This window comes from Embiotoca jacksoni, unplaced genomic scaffold (assembly GCF_022577435.1).
Source record: "Embiotoca jacksoni isolate LCO1_2020_lvr unplaced genomic scaffold, fEmbJac1.0.p SCAF_33, whole genome shotgun sequence".
NCBI lineage: Eukaryota > Metazoa > Chordata > Actinopteri > Embiotocidae > Embiotoca > Embiotoca jacksoni.
The window spans coordinates 536314-561784 of record NW_027185385.1 but is presented as its reverse complement, the minus strand read 5'-3'; the positions used below and the strand labels follow the sequence as shown (position 1 = coordinate 561784).

Here is a 25471-nt window from a genome sequence, read left to right as displayed (position 1 = left end):
ATACTAACACGTAAGGACTGATCGATACTAACACAAGGACTGATCGATGCTAACACAAGGACTGATCTATACTAACACGTAAGGACTGATCTATACTAACACGTAAGGACTGATCTATACTAACACGTAAGGACTGATCGATACTAACACGTAAGGACTGATCGATACTAACACGTAAGGACTGATCGATACTAACACGTAAGGACTGATCGATACTAACACAAGGACTGATCTATACTAACACAAGGACTGATCTATACTAACACGTAAGGACTGATCTATACTAACACGTAAGGACTGATCTATACTAACACGTAAGGACTGATCTATACTAACACAAGGACTGATCTATACTAACACGTAAGGACTGATCTATACTAACACGTAAGGACTGATCTATACTAACACGTAAGGACTGATCTATAGTAACACAAGGACTGATCGATACTAACACGTAAGGACTGATCGATACTAACACAAGGACTGATCGATACTAACACAAGGACTGATCGATACTAACACAAGGACTGATCGATACTAACACGTAAGGACTGATCGATACTAACACGTAAGGACTGATCGATACTAACACGTAAGGACTGATCGATACTAACACGTAAGGACTGATCGATACTAACACGTAAGGACTGATCGATACTAACACGTAAGGACTGATCGATACTAACACGTAAGGACTGATCGATACTAACACGTAAGGACTGATCTATACTAACACAAGGACTGATCTATACTAACACGTAAGGACTGATCGATACTAACACGTAAGGACTGATCGATACTAACACGTAAGGACTGATCGATACTAACACAAGGACTGATCGATACTAACACGTAAGGACTGATCTATACTAACACAAGGACTGATCTATACTAACACGTAAGGACTGATCTATAATAACACAAGGACTGATCTATACTAACACGTAAGGACTGATCTATACTAACACGTAAGGACTGATCTATACTAACACGTAAGGACTGATCGATACTAACACGTAAGGACTGATCGATACTAACACGTAAGGATTGATCGATACTAACACAAGGACTGATCGATACTAACACAGGGACTGATCGATACTAACACGTAAGGACTGATCGATACTAACACGTAAGGACTGATCGATACTAACACGTAAGGACTGATCTATACTAACACGTAAGGACTGATCTATACTAACACGTAAGGACTGATCGATACTAACACGTAAGGACTGATCGATACTAACACAAGGACTGATCGATACTAACACAAGGACTGATCTATACTAACACGTAAGGACTGATCTATACTAACACGTAAGGACTGATCGATACTAGCACGTAAAGACTGATCGATACTAACACGTAAGGACTGATCGATACTAACACGAAAGGACTGATCTATACTAACACGTCAGGACTGATCTATACTAACACGTAAGGACTGATCTGTACTAACACAAGGACTGATCTATACTAACACGTAAGGACTGATCTATACTAACACGTAAGGACTGATCTATACTAACACGTAAGGACTGATCGATAGTAACACAAGGACTGATCGATACTAACACGTAAGGACTGATCGATACTAACACGTAAGGACTGATCGATACTAACACAAGGACTGATCGATACTAACACGTAAGGACTGATCGATACTAACACGTAAGGACTGATCGATACTAACACAAGGACTGATCTATACTTACACGTAAGGACTGATCTATACTAACACAAGGACTGATCGATACTAACACAAGGACTGATCGATACTAACACGTAAGGACTGATCGATACTAACACGTAAAGACTGATCGATACTAACACGTAAAGACTGATCGATACTAACACGTAAAGACTGATCTATACTAACACGTAAGGACTGATCTATACTAACACGTAAGGACTGATCTATACTAACACGTAAGGACTGATCTATACTAACACAAGGACTAATCTATACTAACACGTAAGGACTGATCTATACTAACACGTAAGGACTGATCTATACTAACACGTAAGGACTGATCTATACTAACACGTAAGGACTGATCGATACTAACACGTAAGGACTGATCGATACTAACACGTAAGGACTGATCGATACTAACACGTAAGGACTGATCTATACTAACACGTAAGGACTGATCTATACTAACACGTAAGGACTGATCTATACTAACACAAGGACTGATCTATACTAACACGTAAGGACTGATCTATAATAACGTAAGGACTGATCTATACTAACACGTAAGGACTGATCTATACTAACACGTAAGGACTGATCTATACTAACACGTAAGGACTGATCTATACTAACACGTAAGGACTGATCGATACTAACACGTAAGGACTGATCGATACTGACACGTAAGGACTGATCGATACTGACACGTAAGGACTGATCGATACTAACACGTAAGGACTGATCGATACTAACACGTAAGGACTGATCGATACTAACACGTAAGGACTGATCGATACTAACACGTAAGGACTGATCTATACTAACACGTAAGGACTGATCTATACTAACACGTAAGGACTGATCTATACTAACACGTAAGGACTGATCTATACTAACACGTAAGGACTGATCTATACTAACACAAGGACTGATCTATACTAACACGTAAGGACTGATCTATAATAACACAAGGACTGATCTATACTAACACGTAAGGACTGATCTATACTAACACGTAAGGACTGATCGATACTAACACGTAAGGACTGATCGATACTAACACGTAAGGACTGATCGATACTAACACGTAAGGATTGATCGATACTAACACAAGGACTGATCGATACTAACACAAGGACTGATCGATACTAACACGTAAGGACTGATCGATACTAACACGAAAGGACTGATCTATACTAACACGTAAGGACTGATCTATACTAACACGTAAGGACTGATCTATACTAACACGTAAGGACTGATCGATACTAACACGTAAGGACTGATCGATACTAACACGTAAGGACTGATCGATACTAACACAAGGACTGATCGATACTAACACGTAAGGACTGATCTATACTAACACAAGGACTGATCGATACTAACACAAGGACTGATCGATACTAACACAAGGACTGATCGATACTAACACAAGGACTGATCGATACTAACACAAGGACTGATCGATACTAACACAAGGACTGATCGATACTAACACAAGGACTGATCGATACTAACACGTAAGGACTGATCGATACTAACACGTAAGGACTGATCGATACTAACACGTAAGGACTGATCGATACTAACACGTAAGGACTGATCGATACTAACACGTAAGGACTGATCGATACTAACACGTAAGGACTGATCGATACTAACACGTAAGGACTGATCTATACTAACACGTAAGGACTGATCTATACTAACACGTAAGGACTGATCTATACTAACACGTAAGGACTGATCTATACTAACACGTAAGGACTGATCTATACTAACACGTAAGGACTGATCTATACTAACACGTAAGGACTGATCTATACTAACACGTAAGGACTGATCGATACTAACACGTAAGGACTGATCGATACTAACACGTAAGGACTGATCGATACTAACACGTAAGGACTGATCGATACTAACACGTAAGGACTGATCGATACTAACACAAGGACTGATCTATACTAACACGTAAGGACTGATCTATAATAACACAAGGACTGATCTATACTAACACGTAAGGACTGATCTATACTAAGACGTAAGGACTGATCTATACTAACACGTAAGGACTGATCTATACTAACACAAGGACTGATCTATACTAACACGTAAGGACTGATCTATAATAACACAAGGACTGATCTATACTAACACGTAAGGACTGATCTATACTAACACGTAAGGACTGATCTATACTAACACGTAAGGACTGATCGATACTAACACGTAAGGACTGATCGATACTAACACGTAAGGATTGATCGATACTAACACAAGGACTGATCGATACTAACACAGGGACTGATCGATACTAACACGTAAGGACTGATCGATACTAACACGTAAGGACTGATCGATACTAACACGTAAGGACTGATCTATACTAACACGTAAGGACTGATCTATACTAACACGTAAGGACTGATCGATACTAACACGTAAGGACTGATCGATACTAACACAAGGACTGATCGATACTAACACAAGGACTGATCTATACTAACACGTAAGGACTGATCTATACTAACACGTAAGGACTGATCGATACTAGCACGTAAAGACTGATCGATACTAACACGTAAGGACTGATCGATACTAACACGAAAGGACTGATCTATACTAACACGTCAGGACTGATCTATACTAACACGTAAGGACTGATCTGTACTAACACAAGGACTGATCTATACTAACACGTAAGGACTGATCTATACTAACACGTAAGGACTGATCTATACTAACACGTAAGGACTGATCGATAGTAACACAAGGACTGATCTATACTAACACGTAAGGACTGATCTATACTAACACGTAAGGACTGATCTATACTAACACGTAAGGACTGATCGATACTAACACGTAAGGACTGATCGATACTAACACGTAAGGACTGATCGATACTAACACGTAAGGACTGATCGATACTAACACGTAAGGACTGATCGATACTAACACGTAAGGACTGATCTATACTAACACGTAAGGACTGATCTATACTAACACAAGGACTGATCTATACTAACACGTAAGGACTGATCTATAATAACGTAAGGACTGATCTATACTAACAGGTAAGGACTGATCTATACTAACACGTAAGGACTGATCGATACTAACACGTAAGGACTGATCGATACTGACACGTAAGGACTGATCGATACTGACACGTAAGGACTGATCGATACTGACACGTAAGGACTGATCGATACTAACACGTAAGGACTGATCGATACTAACACGTAAGGACTGATCGATACTAACACGTAAGGACTGATCTATACTAACACGTAAGGACTGATCTATACTAACACGTAAGGACTGATCTATACTAACACGTAAGGACTGATCTATACTAACACGTAAGGACTGATCTATACTAACACAAGGACTGATCTATACTAACACGTAAGGACTGATCTATAATAACACAAGGACTGATCTATACTAACACGTAAGGACTGATCGATACTAACACGTAAGGACTGATCGATACTAACACGTAAGGACTGATCGATACTAACACGTAAGGACTGATCGATACTAACACGTAAGGATTGATCGATACTAACACAAGGACTGATCGATACTAACACAAGGACTGATCGATACTAACACGTAAGGACTGATCGATACTAACACGTAAGGACTGATCGATACTAACACGAAAGGACTGATCTATACTAACACGTAAGGACTGATCTATACTAACACGTAAGGACTGATCTATACTAACACGTAAGGACTGATCTATACTAACACGTAAGGACTGATCGATACTAACACGTAAGGACTGATCGATACTAACACGTAAGGACTGATCGATACTAACACAAGGACTGATCGATACTAACACGTAAGGACTGATCGATACTAACACAAGGACTGATCGATACTAACACAAGGACTGATCGATACTAACACGTAAGGACTGATCGATACTAACACGTGAGGACTGATCGATACTAACACGTGAGGACTGATCGATACTAACACGTAAGGACTGATCGATACTAACACGTAAGGACTGATCGATACTAACACAAGGACTGATCTATACTAACACGTAAGGACTGATCTATACTAACACGTAAGGACTGATCTATACTAACACGTAAGGACTGATCGATACTAACACAAGGACTGATCTATACTAACACGTAAGGACTGATCTATACTAACACGTAAAGACTGATCGATACTAACACGTAAAGACTGATCGATACTAACACGAAAGGACTGATCTATACTAACACGTAAGGACTGATCTATACTAACACGTAAGGACTGATCTATACTAACACAAGGACTAATCTATACTAACACGTAAGGACTGATCTATACTAACACGTAAGGACTGATCTATACTAACACGTAAGGACTGATCTATACTAACACGTAAGGACTGATCTATAGTAACACAAGGACTGATCGATACTAACACGTAAGGACTGATCGATACTAACACGTAAGGACTGATCGATACTAACACGTAAGGACTGATCGATACTAACACGTAAGGACTGATCGATACTAACACGTAAGGACTGATCTATACTAACACGTAAGGACTGATCTATACTAACACGTAAGGACTGATCTATACTAACACAAGGACTGATCTATACTAACACAAGGACTGATCTATACTAACACGTAAGGACTGATCTATAATAACACAAGGACTGATCTATACTAAGACGTAAGGACTGATCTATACTAAGACGTAAGGACTGATCTATACTAACACGTAAGGACTGATCGATACTAACACGTAAGGACAGATCGATACTAACACGTAAGGACTGATCGATACTAACACGTAAGGACTGATCGATACTAACACGTAAGGACTGATCGATACTAACACGTAAGGACTGATCTATACTAACACAAGGACTGATCTATACTAACACGTAAGGACTGATCTATACTAACACGTAAGGACTGATCTATACTAACACGTAAGGACTGATCGATAGTAACACAAGGACTGATCGATACTAACACGTAAGGACTGATCGATACTAACACGTAAGGACTGATCGATACTAACACAAGGACTGATCGATACTAACACAAGGACTGATCGATACTAACACGTAAGGACTGATCGATACTAACACGTAAGGAATGATCGATACTAACACGTAAGGACTGATCGATACTAACACGTAAGGACTGATCGATACTAACACGTAAGGACTGATCGATACTAACACAAGGACTGATCTATACTAACACGTAAGGACTGATCGATACTAACACGTAAGGACTGATCGATACTAACACAAGGACTGATCGATACTAACACAAGGACTGATCTATACTAACGTAAGGACTGATCTATACTAACACGTAAGGACTGATCTATACTAACACGTAAAGACTGATCGATACTAACACGTAAAGACTGATCGATACTAACACGAAAGGACTGATCTATACTAACACGTAAGGACTGATCTATACTAACACGTAAGGACTGATCGATACTAACACGTAAGGACTAATCTATACTAACACGTAAGGACTGATCTATACTAACACAAGGACTGATCGATACTAACACAAGGACTGATCGATACTAACACAAGGACTGATCGATACTAACACGTAAGGACTGATCGATACTAACACGTAAGGACTGATCGATACTAACACGTAAGGACTGATCGATACTAACACGTAAGGACTGATCGATACTAACACAAGGACTGATCTATACTAACGTAAGGACTGATCGATACTAACACGTAAAGACTGATCGATACTAACACGTAAAGACTGATCGATACAAACACGAAAGGACTGATCTATACAAACACGAAAGGACTGATCTATACTAACACGTAAGGACTGATCTATACTAACACGTAAGGACTGATCTATACTAACACGTAAGGACTGATCTATACTAACACAAGGACTGATCTATACTAACACGTAAGGACTGATCTATACTAACACGTAAGGACTGATCTATACTAACACGTAAGGACTGATCTATACTAACACGTAAGGACTGATCTATACTAACACGTAAGGACTGATCTATAGTAACACAAGGACTGATCGATACTAACACGTAAGGACTGATCGATACTAACACGTAAGGACTGATCTATACTAACACAAGGACTGATCGATACTAACACAAGGACTGATCGATACTAACACGTAAGGACTGATCGATACTAACACGTAAGGACTGATCGATACTAACACGTAAGGACTGATCGATACTAACACGTAAGGACTGATCGATACTAACACGTAAGGACTGATCGATACTAACACGTAAGGACTGATCGATACTAACACGTAAGGACTGATCGATACTAACACGTAAGGACTGATCTATACTAACACGTAAGGACTGATCTATACTAACACGTAAGGACTGATCTATACTAACACGTAAGGACTGATCTATACTAACACGTAAGGACTGATCTATACTAACACGTAAGGACTGATCTATACTAACACGTAAGGACTGATCTATACTAACACGTAAGGACTAATCTATACTAACACGTAAGGACTGATCGATACTAACACGTAAGGACTGATCGATACTAACACAAGGACTGATCGATACTAACACAAGGACTGATCGATACTAACACGTAAGGACTGATCGATACTAACACGTAAGGACTGATCTATACTAACACGTAAGGACTGATCTATACTAACACGTAAGGACTGATCTATACTAACACGTAAGGACTGATCTATACTAACACAAGGACTGATCTATACTAACACAAGGACTGATCTATACTAACACGTAAGGACTGATCTATACTAACACGTAAGGACTGATCTATACTAACACGTAAGGACTGATCTATACTAACACGTAAGGACTGATCGATACTAACACGTAAGGACTGATCGATACTAACACGTAAGGACTGATCGATACTAACACGTAAGGACTGATCGATACTAACACGTAAGGACTGATCGATACTAACACGTAAGGACTGATCGATACTAACACGTAAGGACTGATCTATACTAACACGTAAGGACTGATCTATACTAACACGTAAGGACTGATCTATACTAACACGTAAGGACTGATCTATACTAACACAAGGACTGATCTATACTAACACGTAAGGACTGATCTATAATAACACAAGGACTGATCTATACTAACACGTAAGGACTGATCTATACTAACACGTAAGGACTGATCGATACTAACACGTAAGGACTGATCTATACTAACACGTAAGGACTGATCTATACTAACACGTAAGGACTGATCTATACTAACACGTAAGGACTGATCGATACTAACACGTAAGGACTGATCGATACTAACACGTAAGGACTGATCGATACTAACACGTAAGGACTGATCGATACTAACACGTAAGGACTGATCGATACTAACACGTAAGGACTGATCGATACTAACACGTAAGGACTGATCTATAATAACACAAGGACTGATCTATACTAACACGTAAGGACTGATCTATACTAAGACGTAAGGACTGATCTATACTAACACGTAAGGACTGATCTATACTAACACAAGGACTGATCTATACTAACACGTAAGGACTGATCTATAATAACACGTAAGGACTGATCTATACTAACACGTAAGGACTGATCTATACTAACACAAGGACTGATCGATACTAACACAAGGACTGATCGATACTAACACAAGGACTGATCGATACTAACACGTAAGGACTGATCGATACTAACACGTAAGGACTGATCGATACTAACACGAAAGGACTGATCTATACTAACACGTAAGGACTGATCGATACTAACACGTAAGGACTGATCGATACTAACACGTAAGGACTGATCGATACTAACACGTAAGGACTGATCGATACTAACACAAGGACTGATCGATACTAACACGTAAGGACTGATCTATACTAACACGTAAGGACTGATCTATACTAACACAAGGACTGATCGATACTAACACAAGGACTGATCGATACTAACACAAGGACTGATCGATACTAACACGTAAGGACTGATCGATACTAACACGTAAGGACTGATCGATACTAACACGTAAGGACTGATCGATACTAACACGTAAGGACTGATCGATACTAACACGTAAGGACTGATCGATACTAACACAAGGACTGATCGATACTAACACAAGGACTGATCGATACTAACACGTAAGGACTGATCGATACTAACACAAGGACTGATCTATACTAACACGTAAGGACTGATCTATACTAACACGTAAGGACTGATCTATACTAACACGTAAGGACTGATCTATACTAACACGTAAGGACTGATCGATACTAACACAAGGACTGATCGATACTAACACAAGGACTGATCTATACTAACACGTAAGGACTGATCGATACTAACACGTAAGGACTGATCGATACTAACACGTAAGGACTGATCGATACTAACACGTAAGGACTGATCTATACTAACACGTAAGGACTGATCGATACTAACACGTAAGGACTGATCGATACTGACACGTAAGGACTGATCGATACTGACACGTAAGGACTGATCGATACTGACACGTAAGGACTGATCGATACTGACACGTAAGGACTGATCGATACTAACACAAGGACTGATCTATACTAACACAAGGACTGATCTATACTAACACGTAAGGACTGATCGATACTAACACGTAAGGACTGATCGATACTAACACGTAAGGACTGATCGATACTAACACGTAAGGACTGATCTATACTAACACGTAAGGACTGATCTATACTAACACGTAAGGACTGATCTATACTAACACGTAAGGACTGATCTATACTAACACAAGGACTGATCTATACTAACACGTAAGGACTGATCGATACTAACACGTAAGGACTGATCGATACTAACACGTAAGGACTGATCGATACTAACACGTAAGGACTGATCTATACTAACACGAAAGGACTGATCGATACTAACACGAAAGGACTGATCTATACTAACACGTAAGGACTGATCTATACTAACACGTAAGGACTGATCTATACTAACACGTAAGGACTGATCTATACTAACACAAGGACTGATCGATACTAACACAAGGACTGATCGATACTAACACAAGGACTGATCGATACTAACACGTAAGGACTGATCGATACTAACACGTAAGGACTGATCGATACTAACACGTAAGGATTGATCGATACTAACACAAGGACTGATCGATACTAACACGTAAGGACTGATCGATACTAACACGTAAGGACTGATCGATACTAACACGAAAGGACTGATCTATACTAACACGTAAGGACTGATCTATACTAACACGTAAGGACTGATCGATACTAACACGTAAGGACTGATCGATACTAACACGTAAGGACTGATCGATACTAACACAAGGACTGATCGATACTAACACGTAAGGACTGATCGATACTAACACAAGGACTGATCGATACTAACACAAGGACTGATCGATACTAACACAAGGACTGATCGATACTAACACGTAAGGACTGATCGATACTAACACGTGAGGACTGATCGATACTAACACGTGAGGACTGATCGATACTAACACGTAAGGACTGATCGATACTAACACAAGGACTGATCTATACTAACACGTAAAGACTGATCTATACTAACACGTAAGGACTGATCTATACTAACACGTAAGGACTGATCGATACTAACACAAGGACTGATCTATACTAACACGTAAGGACTGATCTATACTAACACGTAAAGACTGATCGATACTAACACGTAAAGACTGATCGATACTAACACGAAAGGACTGATCTATACTAACACGTAAGGACTGATCTATACTAACACGTAAGGACTGATCTATACTAACACGTAAGGACTGATCTATACTAACACGTAAGGACTGATCTATACTAACACGTAAGGACTGATCTATACTAACACGTAAGGACTGATCTATACTAACACGTAAGGACTGATCTATAGTAACACAAGGACTGATCGATACTAACACGTAAGGACTGATCGATACTAACACGTAAGGACTGATCGATACTAACACGTAAGGACTGATCGATACTAACACGTAAGGACTGATCGATACTAACACGTAAGGACTGATCGATACTAACACGTAAGGACTGATCTATACTAACACGTAAGGACTGATCTATACTAACACGTAAGGACTGATCTATACTAACACAAGGACTGATCTATACTAACACGTAAGGACTGATCTATAATAACACAAGGACTGATCTATACTAAGACGTAAGGACTGATCTATACTAAGACGTAAGGACTGATCGATACTAACACGTAAGGACTGATCGATACTAACACGTAAGGACTGATCGATACTAACACGTAAGGACTGATCGATACTAACACGTAAGGACTGATCGATACTAACACGTAAGGACTGATCGATACTAACACGTAAGGACTGATCTATACTAACACAAGGACTGATCTATACTAACACGTAAGGACTGATCTATACTAACACGTAAGGACTGATCGATAGTAACACAAGGACTGATCGATACTAACACGTAAGGACTGATCGATACTAACACGTAAGGACTGATCGATACTAACACGTAAGGACTGATCGATACTAACACAAGGACTGATCGATACTAACACGTAAGGACTGATCGATACTAACACGTAAGGAATGATCGATACTAACACGTAAGGACTGATCGATACTAACACGTAAGGACTGATCGATACTAACACGTAAGGACTGATCGATACTAACACAAGGACTGATCGATACTAACACAAGGACTGATCGATACTAACACGTAAGGACTGATCGATACTAACACAAGGACTGATCGATACTAACGCAAGGACTGATCTATACTAACGTAAGGACTGATCTATACTAACACGTAAGGACTGATCTATACTAACACGTAAAGACTGATCGATACTAACACGTAAAGACTGATCGATACTAACACGAAAGGACTGATCTATACTAACACGTAAGGACTGATCTATACTAACACGTAAGGACTGATCGATACTAACACGTAAGGACTAATCTATACTAACACGTAAGGACTGATCTATACTAACACAAGGACTGATCGATACTAACACAAGGACTGATCGATACTAACACAAGGACTGATCGATACTAACACGTAAGGACTGATCGATACTAACACGTAAGGACTGATCGATACTAACACGTAAGGACTGATCGATACTAACACGTAAGGACTGATCGATACTAACGCAAGGACTGATCTATACTAACGTAAGGACTGATCGATACTAACACGTAAAGACTGATCGATACTAACACGTAAAGACTGATCGATACAAACACGAAAGGACTGATCTATACAAACACGAAAGGACTGATCTATACTAACACGTAAGGACTGATCTATACTAACACGTAAGGACTGATCTATACTAACACGTAAGGACTGATCTATACTAACACGTAAGGACTGATCTATACTAACACAAGGACTGATCTATACTAACACGTAAGGACTGATCTATACTAACACGTAAGGACTGATCTATACTAACACGTAAGGACTGATCTATACTAACACGTAAGGACTGATCTATACTAACACGTAAGGACTGATCGATACTAACACGTAAGGACTGATCGATACTAACACGTAAGGACTGATCTATACTAACACAAGGACTGATCGATACTAACACAAGGACTGATCGATACTAACACGTAAGGACTGATCGATACTAACACGTAAGGACTGATCGATACTAACACGTAAGGACTGATCGATACTAACACGTAAGGACTGATCGATACTAACACGTAAGGACTGATCGATACTAACACGTAAGGACTGATCGATACTAACACGTAAGGACTGATCTATACTAACACGTAAGGACTGATCTATACTAACACGTAAGGACTGATCTATACTAACACGTAAGGACTGATCTATACTAACACGTAAGGACTGATCTATACTAACACGTAAGGACTGATCTATACTAACACAAGGACTGATCTATACTAACACGTAAGGACTGATCTATACTAACACGTAAGGACTGATCTATACTAACACGTAAGGACTGATCGATACTAACACGTAAGGACTAATCTATACTAACACGTAAGGACTGATCTATACTAACACGTAAGGACTGATCGATACTAACACAAGGACTGATCGATACTAACACAAGGACTGATCGATACTAACACGTAAGGACTGATCGATACTAACACGTAAGGACTGATCTATACTAACACGTAAGGACTGATCTATACTAACACGTAAGGACTGATCTATACTAACACGTAAGGACTGATCTATACTAACACAAGGACTGATCTATACTAACACAAGGACTGATCTATACTAACACGTAAGGACTGATCTATACTAACACGTAAGGACTGATCTATACTAACACGTAAGGACTGATCGATACTAACACGTAAGGACTGATCTATACTAACACGTAAGGACTGATCTATACTAACACGTAAGGACTGATCTATACTAACACGTAAGGACTGATCTATACTAACACAAGGACTGATCTATACTAACACGTAAGGACTGATCTATAATAACACAAGGACTGATCTATACTAACACGTAAGGACTGATCTATACTAACACGTAAGGACTGATCGATACTAACACGTAAGGACTGATCGATACTAACACGTAAGGACTGATCGATACTAACACGTAAGGACTGATCGATACTAACACGTAAGGACTGATCGATACTAACACGTAAGGACTGATCTATAATAACACAAGGACTGATCTATACTAACACGTAAGGACTGATCTATACTAAGACGTAAGGACTGATCTATACTAACACGTAAGGACTGATCTATACTAACACAAGGACTGATCTATACTAACACGTAAGGACTGATCTATAATAACACAAGGACTGATCTATAATAACACGTAAGGACTGATCTATACTAACACGTAAGGACTGATCGATACTAACACAAGGACTGATCGATACTAACACAAGGACTGATCGATACTAACACAAGGACTGATCGATACTAACACGTAAGGACTGATCGATACTAACACGTAAGGACTGATCGATACTAACACGAAAGGACTGATCTATACTAACACGTAAGGACTGATCTATACTAACACGTAAGGACTGATCGATACTAACACGTAAGGACTGATCGATACTAACACGTAAGGACTGATCGATACTAACACAAGGACTGATCGATACTAACACGTAAGGACTGATCTATACTAACACGTAAGGACTGATCTATACTAACACAAGGACTGATCGATACTAACACAAGGACTGATCGATACTAACACGTAAGGACTGATCTATACTAACACGTAAGGACTGATCTATACTAACACAAGGACTGATCGATACTAACACAAGGACTGATCGATACTAACACGTAAGGACTGATCGATACTAACACGTAAGGACTGATCGATACTAACACGTAAGGACTGATCGATACTAACACGTAAGGACTGATCGATACTAACACGTAAGGACTGATCGATACTAACACAAGGACTGATCGATACTAACACAAGGACTGATCGATACTAACACGTAAGGACTGATCGATACTAACACAAGGACTGATCGATACTAACACGTAAGGACTGATCTATACTAACACGTAAGGACTGATCTATACTAACACGTAAGGACTGATCGATACTAACACAAGGACTGATCGATACTAACACAAGGACTGATCTATACTAACACGTAAGGACTGATCGATACTAACACGTAAGGACTGATCGATACTAACACGTAAGGACTGATCTATACTAACACGTAAGGACTGATCGATACTAACACGTAAGGACTGATCGATACTGACACGTAAGGACTGATCGATACTGACACGTAAGGACTGATCGATACTGACACGTAAGGACTGATCGATACTGACACGTAAGGACTGATCGATACTAACACAAGGACTGATCTATACTAACACAAGGACTGATCTATACTAACACGTAAGGACTGATCGATACTAACACGTAAGGACTGATCGATACTAACACGTAAGGACTGATCGATACTAACACGTAAGGACTGATCTATACTAACACGTAAGGACTGATCTATACTAACACGTAAGGACTGATCTATACTAACACGTAAGGACTGATCTATACTAACACAAGGACTGATCGATACTAACACAAGGACTGATCGATACTAACACAAGGACTGATCGATACTAACACGTAAGGACTGATCGATACTAACACGTAAGGACTGATCGATACTAACACGTAAGGACTGATCTATACTAACACAAGGACTGATCTATACTAACACGTAAGGACTGATCTATACTAACACAAGGACTGATCTATACTAACACGTAAGGACTGATCTATACTAACACGTAAAGACTGATCGATACTAACACGAAAGGACTGATCTATACTAACACGTAAGGACTGATCTATACTAACACGTAAGGACTGATCTATACTAACACGTAAGGACTGATCTATACTAACACGTAAGGACTGATCTATACTAACACGTAAGGACTGATCTATACTAACACAAGGACTGATCGATACTAACACGTAAGTACTGATCGATACTAACACGTAAGGACTGATCGATACTAACACGTAAGGACTGATCTATACTAACACAAGGACTAATCTATACTAACACGTAAGGACTGATCTATACTAACACGTAAGGACTGATCTATACTAACACGTAAGGACTGATCTATACTAACACGTAAGGACTGATCTATAGTAACACGTAAGGACTGATCTATAGTAACACAAGGACTGATCGATACTAACACGTAAGGACTGATCGATACTAACACGTAAGGACTGATCGATACTAACACGTAAGGACTGATCGATACTAACACAAGGACTGATCGATACTAACACGTAAGGACTGATCGATACTAACACGTAAGGACTGATCGATACTAACACGTAAGGACTGATCGATACTAACACGTAAGGACTGATCGATACTAACACGTAAGGACTGATCGATACTAACAGGTAAGGACTGATCTATACTAACACGTAAGGACTGATCTATACTAACACGTAAGGACTGATCTATACTAACACAAGGACTGATCTATACTAACACGTAAGGACTGATCTATACTAACACGTAAGGACTGATCTATACTAACACGTAAGGACTGATCTATACTAACACAAGGACTGATCTATACTAACACAAGGACTGATCTATACTAACACGTAAGGACTGATCTATACTAACACGTAAGGACTGATCTATACTAACACGTAAGGACTGATCTATACTAACACGTAAGGACTGATCTATACTAACACGTAAGGACTGATCTATACTAACACAAGGACTGATCTATACTAACACGTAAGGACTGATCTATAATAACACGTAAGGACTGATCTATACTAACACAAGGACTGATCTATACTAACACAAGGACTGATCTATACTAACACGTAAGGACTGATCTATACTAACACGTAAGGACTGATCTATACTAACACGTAAGGACTGATCTATACTAACACGTAAGGACTGATCTATACTAACACGTAAGGACTGATCTATACTAACACGTAAGGACTGATCTATAATAACACAAGGACTGATCTATACTAACACAAGGACTGATCTATAATAACACAAGGACTGATCTATACTAACACGTAAGGACTGATCTATACTAACACGTAAGGACTGATCTATACTAACACGTAAGGACTGATCTATACTAACACAAGACTGATCTATACTAACACGTAAGGACTGATCTATACTAACACGTAAGGACTGATCTATACTAACACGTAAGGACTGATCTATACTAACACGTAAGGACTGATCTATACTAACACAAGGACTGATCTATACTAACACGTAAGGACTGATCGATACTAACACGTAAGGACTGATCGATACTAACACGTAAGGACTGATCTATACTACCACGTAAGGACTGATCGATACTAACACGAAAGGACTGATCGATACTAACACGAAAGGACTGATCTATACTAACACGTAAGGACTGATCTATACTAACACGTAAGGACTGATCTATACTAACACGTAAGGACTGATCTATACTAACACAAGGACTGATCGATACTAACACAAGGACTGATCGATACTAACACAAGGACTGATCGATACTAACACGTAAGGACTGATCGATACTAACACGTAAGGACTGATCGATACTAACACGTAAGGACTGATCTATACTAACACAAGGACTGATCTATACTAACACGTAAGGACTGATCTATACTAACACAAGGACTGATCTATACTAACACGTAAGGACTGATCTATACTAACACGTAAAGACTGATCGATACTAACACGAAAGGACTGATCTATACTAACACGTAAGGACTGATCTATACTAACACGTAAGGACTGATCTATACTAACACGTAAGGACTGATCTATACTAACACGTAAGGACTGATCTATACTAACACAAGGACTGATCGATACTAACACGTAAGTACTGATCGATACTAACACGTAAGGACTGATCGATACTAACACGTAAGGACTGATCTATACTAACACAAGGACTAATCTATACTAACACGTAAGGACTGATCTATACTAACACGTAAGGACTGATCTATACTAACACGTAAGGACTGATCTATACTAACACGTAAGGACTGATCTATACTAACACGTAAGGACTGATCTATAGTAACACAAGGACTGATCGATACTAACACGTAAGGACTGATCGATACTAACACGTAAGGACTGATCGATACTAACACGTAAGGACTGATCGATACTAACACAAGGACTGATCGATACTAACACGTAAGGACTGATCGATACTAACACGTAAGGACTGATCGATACTAACACGTAAGGACTGATCGATACTAACACGTAAGGACTGATCGATACTAACACGTAAGGACTGATCGATACTAACAGGTAAGGACTGATCTATACTAACACGTAAGGACTGATCTATACTAACACGTAAGGACTGATCTATACTAACACAAGGACTGATCTATACTAACACGTAAGGACTGATCTATACTAACACGTAAGGACTGATCTATACTAACACGTAAGGACTGATCTATACTAACACAAGGACTGATCTATACTAACACAAGGACTGATCTATACTAACACGTAAGGACTGATCTATACTAACACGTAAGGACTGATCTATACTAACACGTAAGGACTGATCTATACTAACACGTAAGGACTGATCTATACTAACACGTAAGGACTGATCTATACTAACACAAGGACTGATCTATACTAACACAAGGACTGATCTATACTAACACGTAAGGACTGATCTATAATAACACGTAAGGACTGATCTATACTAACACAAGGACTGATCTATACTAACACAAGGACTGATCTATACTAACACGTAAGGACTGATCTATACTAACACGTAAGGACTGATCTATACTAACACGTAAGGACTGATCTATACTAACACGTAAGGACTGATCTATACTAACACGTAAGGACTGATCTATAATAACACAAGGACTGATCTATACTAACACAAGGACTGATCTATAATAACACAAGGACTGATCTATACTAACACGTAAGGACTGATCTATACTAACACGTAAGGACTGATCTATACTAACACGTAAGGACTGATCTATACTAACACAAGACTGATCTATACTAACACGTAAGGACTGATCTATACTAACACAAGGACTGATCGATACTAACACAAGGACTGATCTATACTAACACGTAAGGACTGATCTATACTAACACGTAAGGACTGATCTATAATAACACAAGGACTGATCTATACTAACACAAGGACTGATCTATACTAACACAAGGACTGATCTATAATAACACAAGGACTGATCTATACTAACACGTAAGGACTGATCTATACTAACACAAGGACTGATCTGTACTAACACGTAAGGACTGATCTATACTAACACATAAGGACTGATCTATAATAACACAAGGACTGATCTATACTAACACATAAGGACTGATCTATACTAACACGTAAGGACTGATCTATATTAACACGTAAGGACTGGTCTATACTAACACGTAAGGACTGATCTGTACTAACACGTAAGGATTGATCTATACTAACACAAGGACTGATCGATACTAACACGTAAGGATTGATCTATACTAACACGTAAGGACTGATCTATACTAACACGTAAGGACTGATCTATACTAACATGTCCTGAGGACCACTGTTACCCACAATATGCATGTGTCTGTGTCTGTATAGGTCTCTGTCAGACATGGCTTCTCTAGCTGAAATCTCTAGCATCACTGACTCTCCAGCTGCGCTGCAGGAGAGACTCTGTGGTTTCTCTGTTCAGAAAGGAGCTCCACCCTGTTACAGTACTCCACGTAACACAGGTACCAACACACCTGAAGTTAACACCATGTGACAGGACAGTCAGACGGAGCTTTCATCACAGAATGATAGAGTTTAAACTAAAGACTGTTTATAAAAGAGTTCATAGTTTCCAGATCTGTAAAATGGTTCTGATCCAGAAGTGTCTTCAGCTGCAATACCAGCGAGTGCCACTAGAGGTCGGCTCCAAAAAGCCTCCGGCTCCATAGACTCCCATTCAACTTCTCTCATCAAATCCAAAGTGAATAAAATGTGTCCATCAGTTATCTCGGTGTTGTTAGCTAAAGTCACTCCTTCTTATTAGTTTTCTGGAGGTCCATCTGAAAATAATCCCTCATTCATTAGAAAAGAAGATTCAAGAAGACCTGTTTTTGGGGGCGTGTCTGTTTGATTGACAGGCCTGTGGTGCAGTCAGGTTACAGCTATCGGTGGGCGGGACGTAGTATCGTCAGGTTTCCGATCAGATCGGTCAGATCCACCGCTGGCTCCTCCCCCAGCTCGTCCAAATATGGTCACTTCCTGCTCCAAACCGCTCCGAAATAGAAAGGAACGTTGTCAGTAGAAATGCAGATACCAGGTTTCTAGTTTACATACAAGAAAGGAGTTTAACCAGTCACATGCATGTACATACACCCATGGACATGTAAAGGAGGACATACGGTTCATACCATGACGCCTGTCCTTGTTGTTCGTGTGTGTTGACAGATGTTTACCCGCGAGTGATATCAGGTGTTATTGAGGCAGGTCCCCCCCCCTCCTCCACCGGCAGCCCCCCCACCTCAGTGTCTGTCAGGAGTTCAACCACATTAGGAGGGAGCTCAGGAAAGGTTCCCTTCACACACACACTTTTACTTTAACTGTCTGTCCACTGTCAGACTGAAATAAATTCTGAAAGCTGACCTGTTGTGTTTTCCAATGTGTTTGTACATTTTTAGGATTCCAGCATTTATCTGCCTTCACTTCTAATGGAAGAAAGTTTTCAGGGCTTCATCACAGCCAAACAGGAGGAGCTGGAGGAGGGAGGAGAGGGAGCAGGACGGTCTGAGCAGGAGCAGAGGGAGGAGAGCGAGGAGGAGCTGGATGGAAGCAGTCCGCCAGGATTAAATGTGTTGGAGGAAGATGAGAATCGAACAGCAGAGTGCACTAATGATGAAGAAAACAGGAGAGAGGAGGATGACAGAGGAGATGAAGAAGAGCATGGTTGCTGTGACCCACAGACAGGTGAGAGACACACACCTGTAGTACTACTGCTGTAGTCCACCCGGTGATCGGTCCTCTAGGTGATCGGTCCTCTAGGTGATCGGTCCTCTAGGTGATCGGTCCTCTCTCTAGGTGATCGGCCCTCTAGGTGATCGGTCCTCTCTCTAGGTGATCGGTCCTCTAGGTGATCGGTCCTCTCTCTAGGTGATCGGTCCTCTCTCTAGGTGATCGGTCCTCTAGGTGATCGGTCCTCTCTCTAGGTGATCGGTCCTCTCTCTAGGTGATCGGTCCTCTCTCTAGGTGATCGGTCCTCTCTCTAGGTGATCGGTTCTCTCTCTAGGTGATCGGTCCTCTCTAGGTGATCGGCCCTCTAGGTGATCGGTCCTCTAGGTGATCGGTCCTCCCTCTAGGTGATCGGTCCTCCCTCTAGGTGATCGGTCCTCCCTCTAGGTGATCGGTCCTCTCTCTAGGTGATCGGCCCTCTCTCTAGGTGATCGGTCCTCTCTCGAGGTGATCGGCCCTCTCTCTAGGTGATCGGTCCTCTCGGTGATCGGTCCTCTCTCTAGGTGATCGGTCCTCCCTCTAGGTGATCGGCCCTCTCTCTAGGTGATCGGCCCTCTCTCTAGGTGATCGGTCCTCTCTCGAGGTGATCGGCCCTCTCTCTAGGTGATCGGTCCTCTCGGTGATCGGTCCTCTCTCTAGGTGATCGGTCCTCTCTCTAGGTGATCGGCCCTCTAGGTGATCGGTCCTCTCTCTAGGTGATCGGCCCTCTAGGTGATCGGTCCTCTCTCTAGGTGAACGGTCCTCCAGGTGATCGGCCCTCTAGGTGATCGGCCCTCTCTCTAGGTGATCGGCCCTCTCTCTAGGTGATCGGTCCTCTCTCTAGGTGATCGGTCCTCTCTCTAGGTGATCGGTCCTCTCTCTAGGTGATCGGCCCTCTAGGTGATCGGTCCTCTCTCTAGGTGATCGGCCCTCTAGGTGATCGGTCCTCTCTCTAGGTGATCGGTCCTCTCTCTAGGTGATCGGTCCTCCAGGTGAACGGTCCTCCAGGTGATCGGTCCTCTCTCTAGGAGATCGGTCCTCTCTCTAGGTGATCGGCCCTCTAGGTGATCGGTCCTCCAGGTGAACGGTCCTCCAGGTGATCGGTCCTCTCTCTAGGTGATCGGTCCTCTCTCTAGGTGATCGGTCCTCTAGGTGATCGGTCCTCTAGGTGATCGGTCCTCCAGGTGAACGGTCCTCCAGGTGATCGGTCCTCTCTCTAGGTGATCGGTCTTCTCTCTAGGTGATCGGTCCTCTCTCTAGGTGATCGGCCCTCTAGGTGATCGGCCCTCTAGGTGATCGGCCCTCTAGGTGATCGGTCCTCTCTCTAGGTGATCGGTCCTCTCTCTAGGTGATCGGTCCTCTCTCTAGGTGATCGGTCCTCTCTCTAGGTGATCGGCCCTCTAGGTGATCGGTCCTCTAGATGATCGGTCCTCTCTCTAGGTGATCGGTCCTCTAGGTGATCGGTCCTCCAGGTGAACGGTCCTCCAGGTGATCGGTCCTCTCTCTAGGTGATCGGCCCTCTAGGTGATCGGTCCTCTCTCTAGGTGATCGGTCCTCTAGGTGATCGGCCCTCTCTCTAGGTGATCGGTCCTCTAGGTGATCGGTCCTCCAGGTGAACGGTCCTCCAGGTGATCGGTCCTCTCTCTAGGTGATCGGCCCTCTAGGTGATCGGTCCTCTCTCTAGGTGATCGGTCCTCTCTCTAGGTGATCGGCCCTCTCTCTAGGTGATCGGCCCTCTAGGTGATCGGTCCATTAGGTGATCGGTCCTCTCTCTAGGTGATCGGCCCTCTAGGTGATCGGTCCTCTCTCTAGGTGATCAGTCCTCTCTCTAGGTGATCGGCCCTCTAGGTGATCGGCCCTCTAGGTGATCGGTCCTCTCTCTAGGTGATCGGTCCTCTCTCTAGGTGATCGGCCCTCTAGGTGATCGGTCCATTAGGTGATCGGTCCTCTCTCTAGGTGATCGGCCCTCTAGGTGATCGGTCCTCTCTCTAGGTGATCGGTCCTCTCTCTAGGTGATCGGTCCTCTCTCTAGGTGATCGGCCCTCTAGGTGATCGGTCCTCTCTCTAGGTGATCGGTCCTCTCTCTAGGTGATCGGTCCTCTAAGTGATCGGTCCTCTAAGTGATCGGTCCTCCAGGTGAACGGTCCTCCAGGTGATCGTTCCTCTAGGTGATCGGTCCCCCAGGTGAACAGTCCCCCAGATCAACGGTCCCCCAGATCAACGGTCCACCTTCATGCAGCAGATCACTGAGAAACTCTGGAAATACAGTGAGATTCCTGGAAGCAGTCTGAGTGAGGAAACAGGATCAGTCAGAGGATCAGGACCAAAAAAACATGCACCTCAGGTCAGGTTACCTGGCGCCGCGCTAGTGGCAGCCTGCTGCAGCATCTCCCCCCTGACAGCCCCCCTGCTGTAGTGAAGACATTTCCCCTCGGGGATCAATAAAGTGTATAAAATCAAAAAAAATAAAATCAAAAAAAAAAATCAGTCTTGCACTGAGGTCTCTAACAGAGCTGGAGGAGGTGTGCTGATCCAGTCCAGTATTTAATCTTCTAACAGACATTCTCTTCACTGGACACAAAACAACCAGAAGAAAACCTTTAATGAACACTGAAACGGGCACGCTAACAGACCTGAGTGATGTACAGAAACACTTCAGAGATCATTTACTGATGAAAGGAATTGAGTGCATTTGGCTTTTCTTCTCAGAGTCAGCCCAGGAGGAGGAGGAGGAGGATACTGAAAACAGGAGGAAGAACATGAAAGGGTTATGTGGAGATGGTGAGGAAGCAGGAGACAGCAGCTCTGTTTACATCAGCTGTCTGGGACTGACGGGCCATTCAGGTGAGCTGGGAGCCGATCCAGAGAAGGAGAATGGGCTCAGGGAGTGTCCCGGGTCTCTGCAGAGTCCAGCTTCACTCAACGATACCAACAGGTGGGTGGAACCAGAACCTGCTGAACATGAAGGGCCCGTCCCAGGTGGTGTTAGAAGTGCTGATACATACTGCTGTGTTCTGCAGCAGCCTCCACATGACTGACATTTATATTTTTCATGCTCATAATTCTTCATTTTTAGACTCTGAGCAAATCATGTGTTTGTTGGACAGATATTCAGTTTGCCCTGATGAGGCTCTGAGACATCTTGTTGAACTTGTTAGAACCTCTTCTGTCTCATCTCTGGACCACACACACACCTACTCATCTGTTAACCATCTGAACATAGGACTCTACGACAGTCAGACTTGTGACGGGCTCAGATCGGTCCAGTAGAGTGGTTCCTCTGCCCATGTGTCTCCTCTTGTTTTCAGAGCCCACTCTACACTGGATGAAGCGCTGCAGTGCTTTGAGGTGGAGGGAACTAGAACTAGTCCAGGACCAAGTACAGGAATCCCCACAGTGTGAGTACCAGAGGTTTGGTTCCACAGTCCAACATCTGAGGTGGTGCTGGAGCTGAAGCACGGCAGTGTCTCTGTCTACCTCACACTGTGGTCCAGCCCATATATATACTATATATATATGTATATATATATATGTATATATATATATGTATATATATATAGTCATTTACTGAACACATTACTGACCCTGAACGTTACCGAGTCATTTAAATGATAAATGGTCTGTACTTGTATGGTTTTATCACCTTTCGGTCTCAAAGCGCTTTAACATGTTTTTCCATTCACACACTAATGAGACAGATCACCATGCAAGGTGCTGCCATCAGGAGAACATTCACATACTGATGGTTCACCATCAGGAGCAACTTGGGGTTCAGTGTCTTGCTCAAGGACACTTAGGCATGTGGACAGGAGGAGCTGGGGATCGAACCACCAACCTTCTGATTAGTGTTCAACCCACTCTACCAACTGAGCTACAGCCACCCTACTTACTGAACACACTACTGATCCTGAACATTACCAAGTCATTTACTGAACACTACTGATCCTGAACGTTAGTCATTTACTGAAGTACTTGATTTAATGGATCTTTATACTTCCACTCCTTGCTAAATCTTGTACTTTTTACTCTACTACATTTATGTTGCAGCTTCAGTTACTTTTCAGATTACGGTCCTG

General features: G+C 41.6%; 1 protein-coding gene across 3 annotated transcripts in view; it reads left to right on the top strand.

Moving 5' to 3' along the window:
• The window catches only part of tex14 (testis expressed 14, intercellular bridge forming factor), a 72918-nt gene that overhangs the window by 46090 nt on the left and 1357 nt on the right, over positions 1-25471 (top strand). For 2 of the 3 annotated variants that reach the window (XM_069165023.1, XM_069165022.1), the window contains exons 16-20: positions 20022-20155; positions 20859-20980; positions 21089-21374; positions 24105-24330; positions 24704-24793. In XM_069165023.1, coding sequence (XP_069021124.1) covers positions 20022-20155; positions 20859-20980; positions 21089-21374; positions 24105-24330; positions 24704-24793 — 858 coding nt within the window. Of the gene's footprint in view, positions 1-20021; positions 20156-20858; positions 20981-21088; positions 21375-24104; positions 24331-24703; positions 24794-25471 lie in introns of those variants that run through there. The other variant, XM_069165024.1, reaches the window with a different exon arrangement.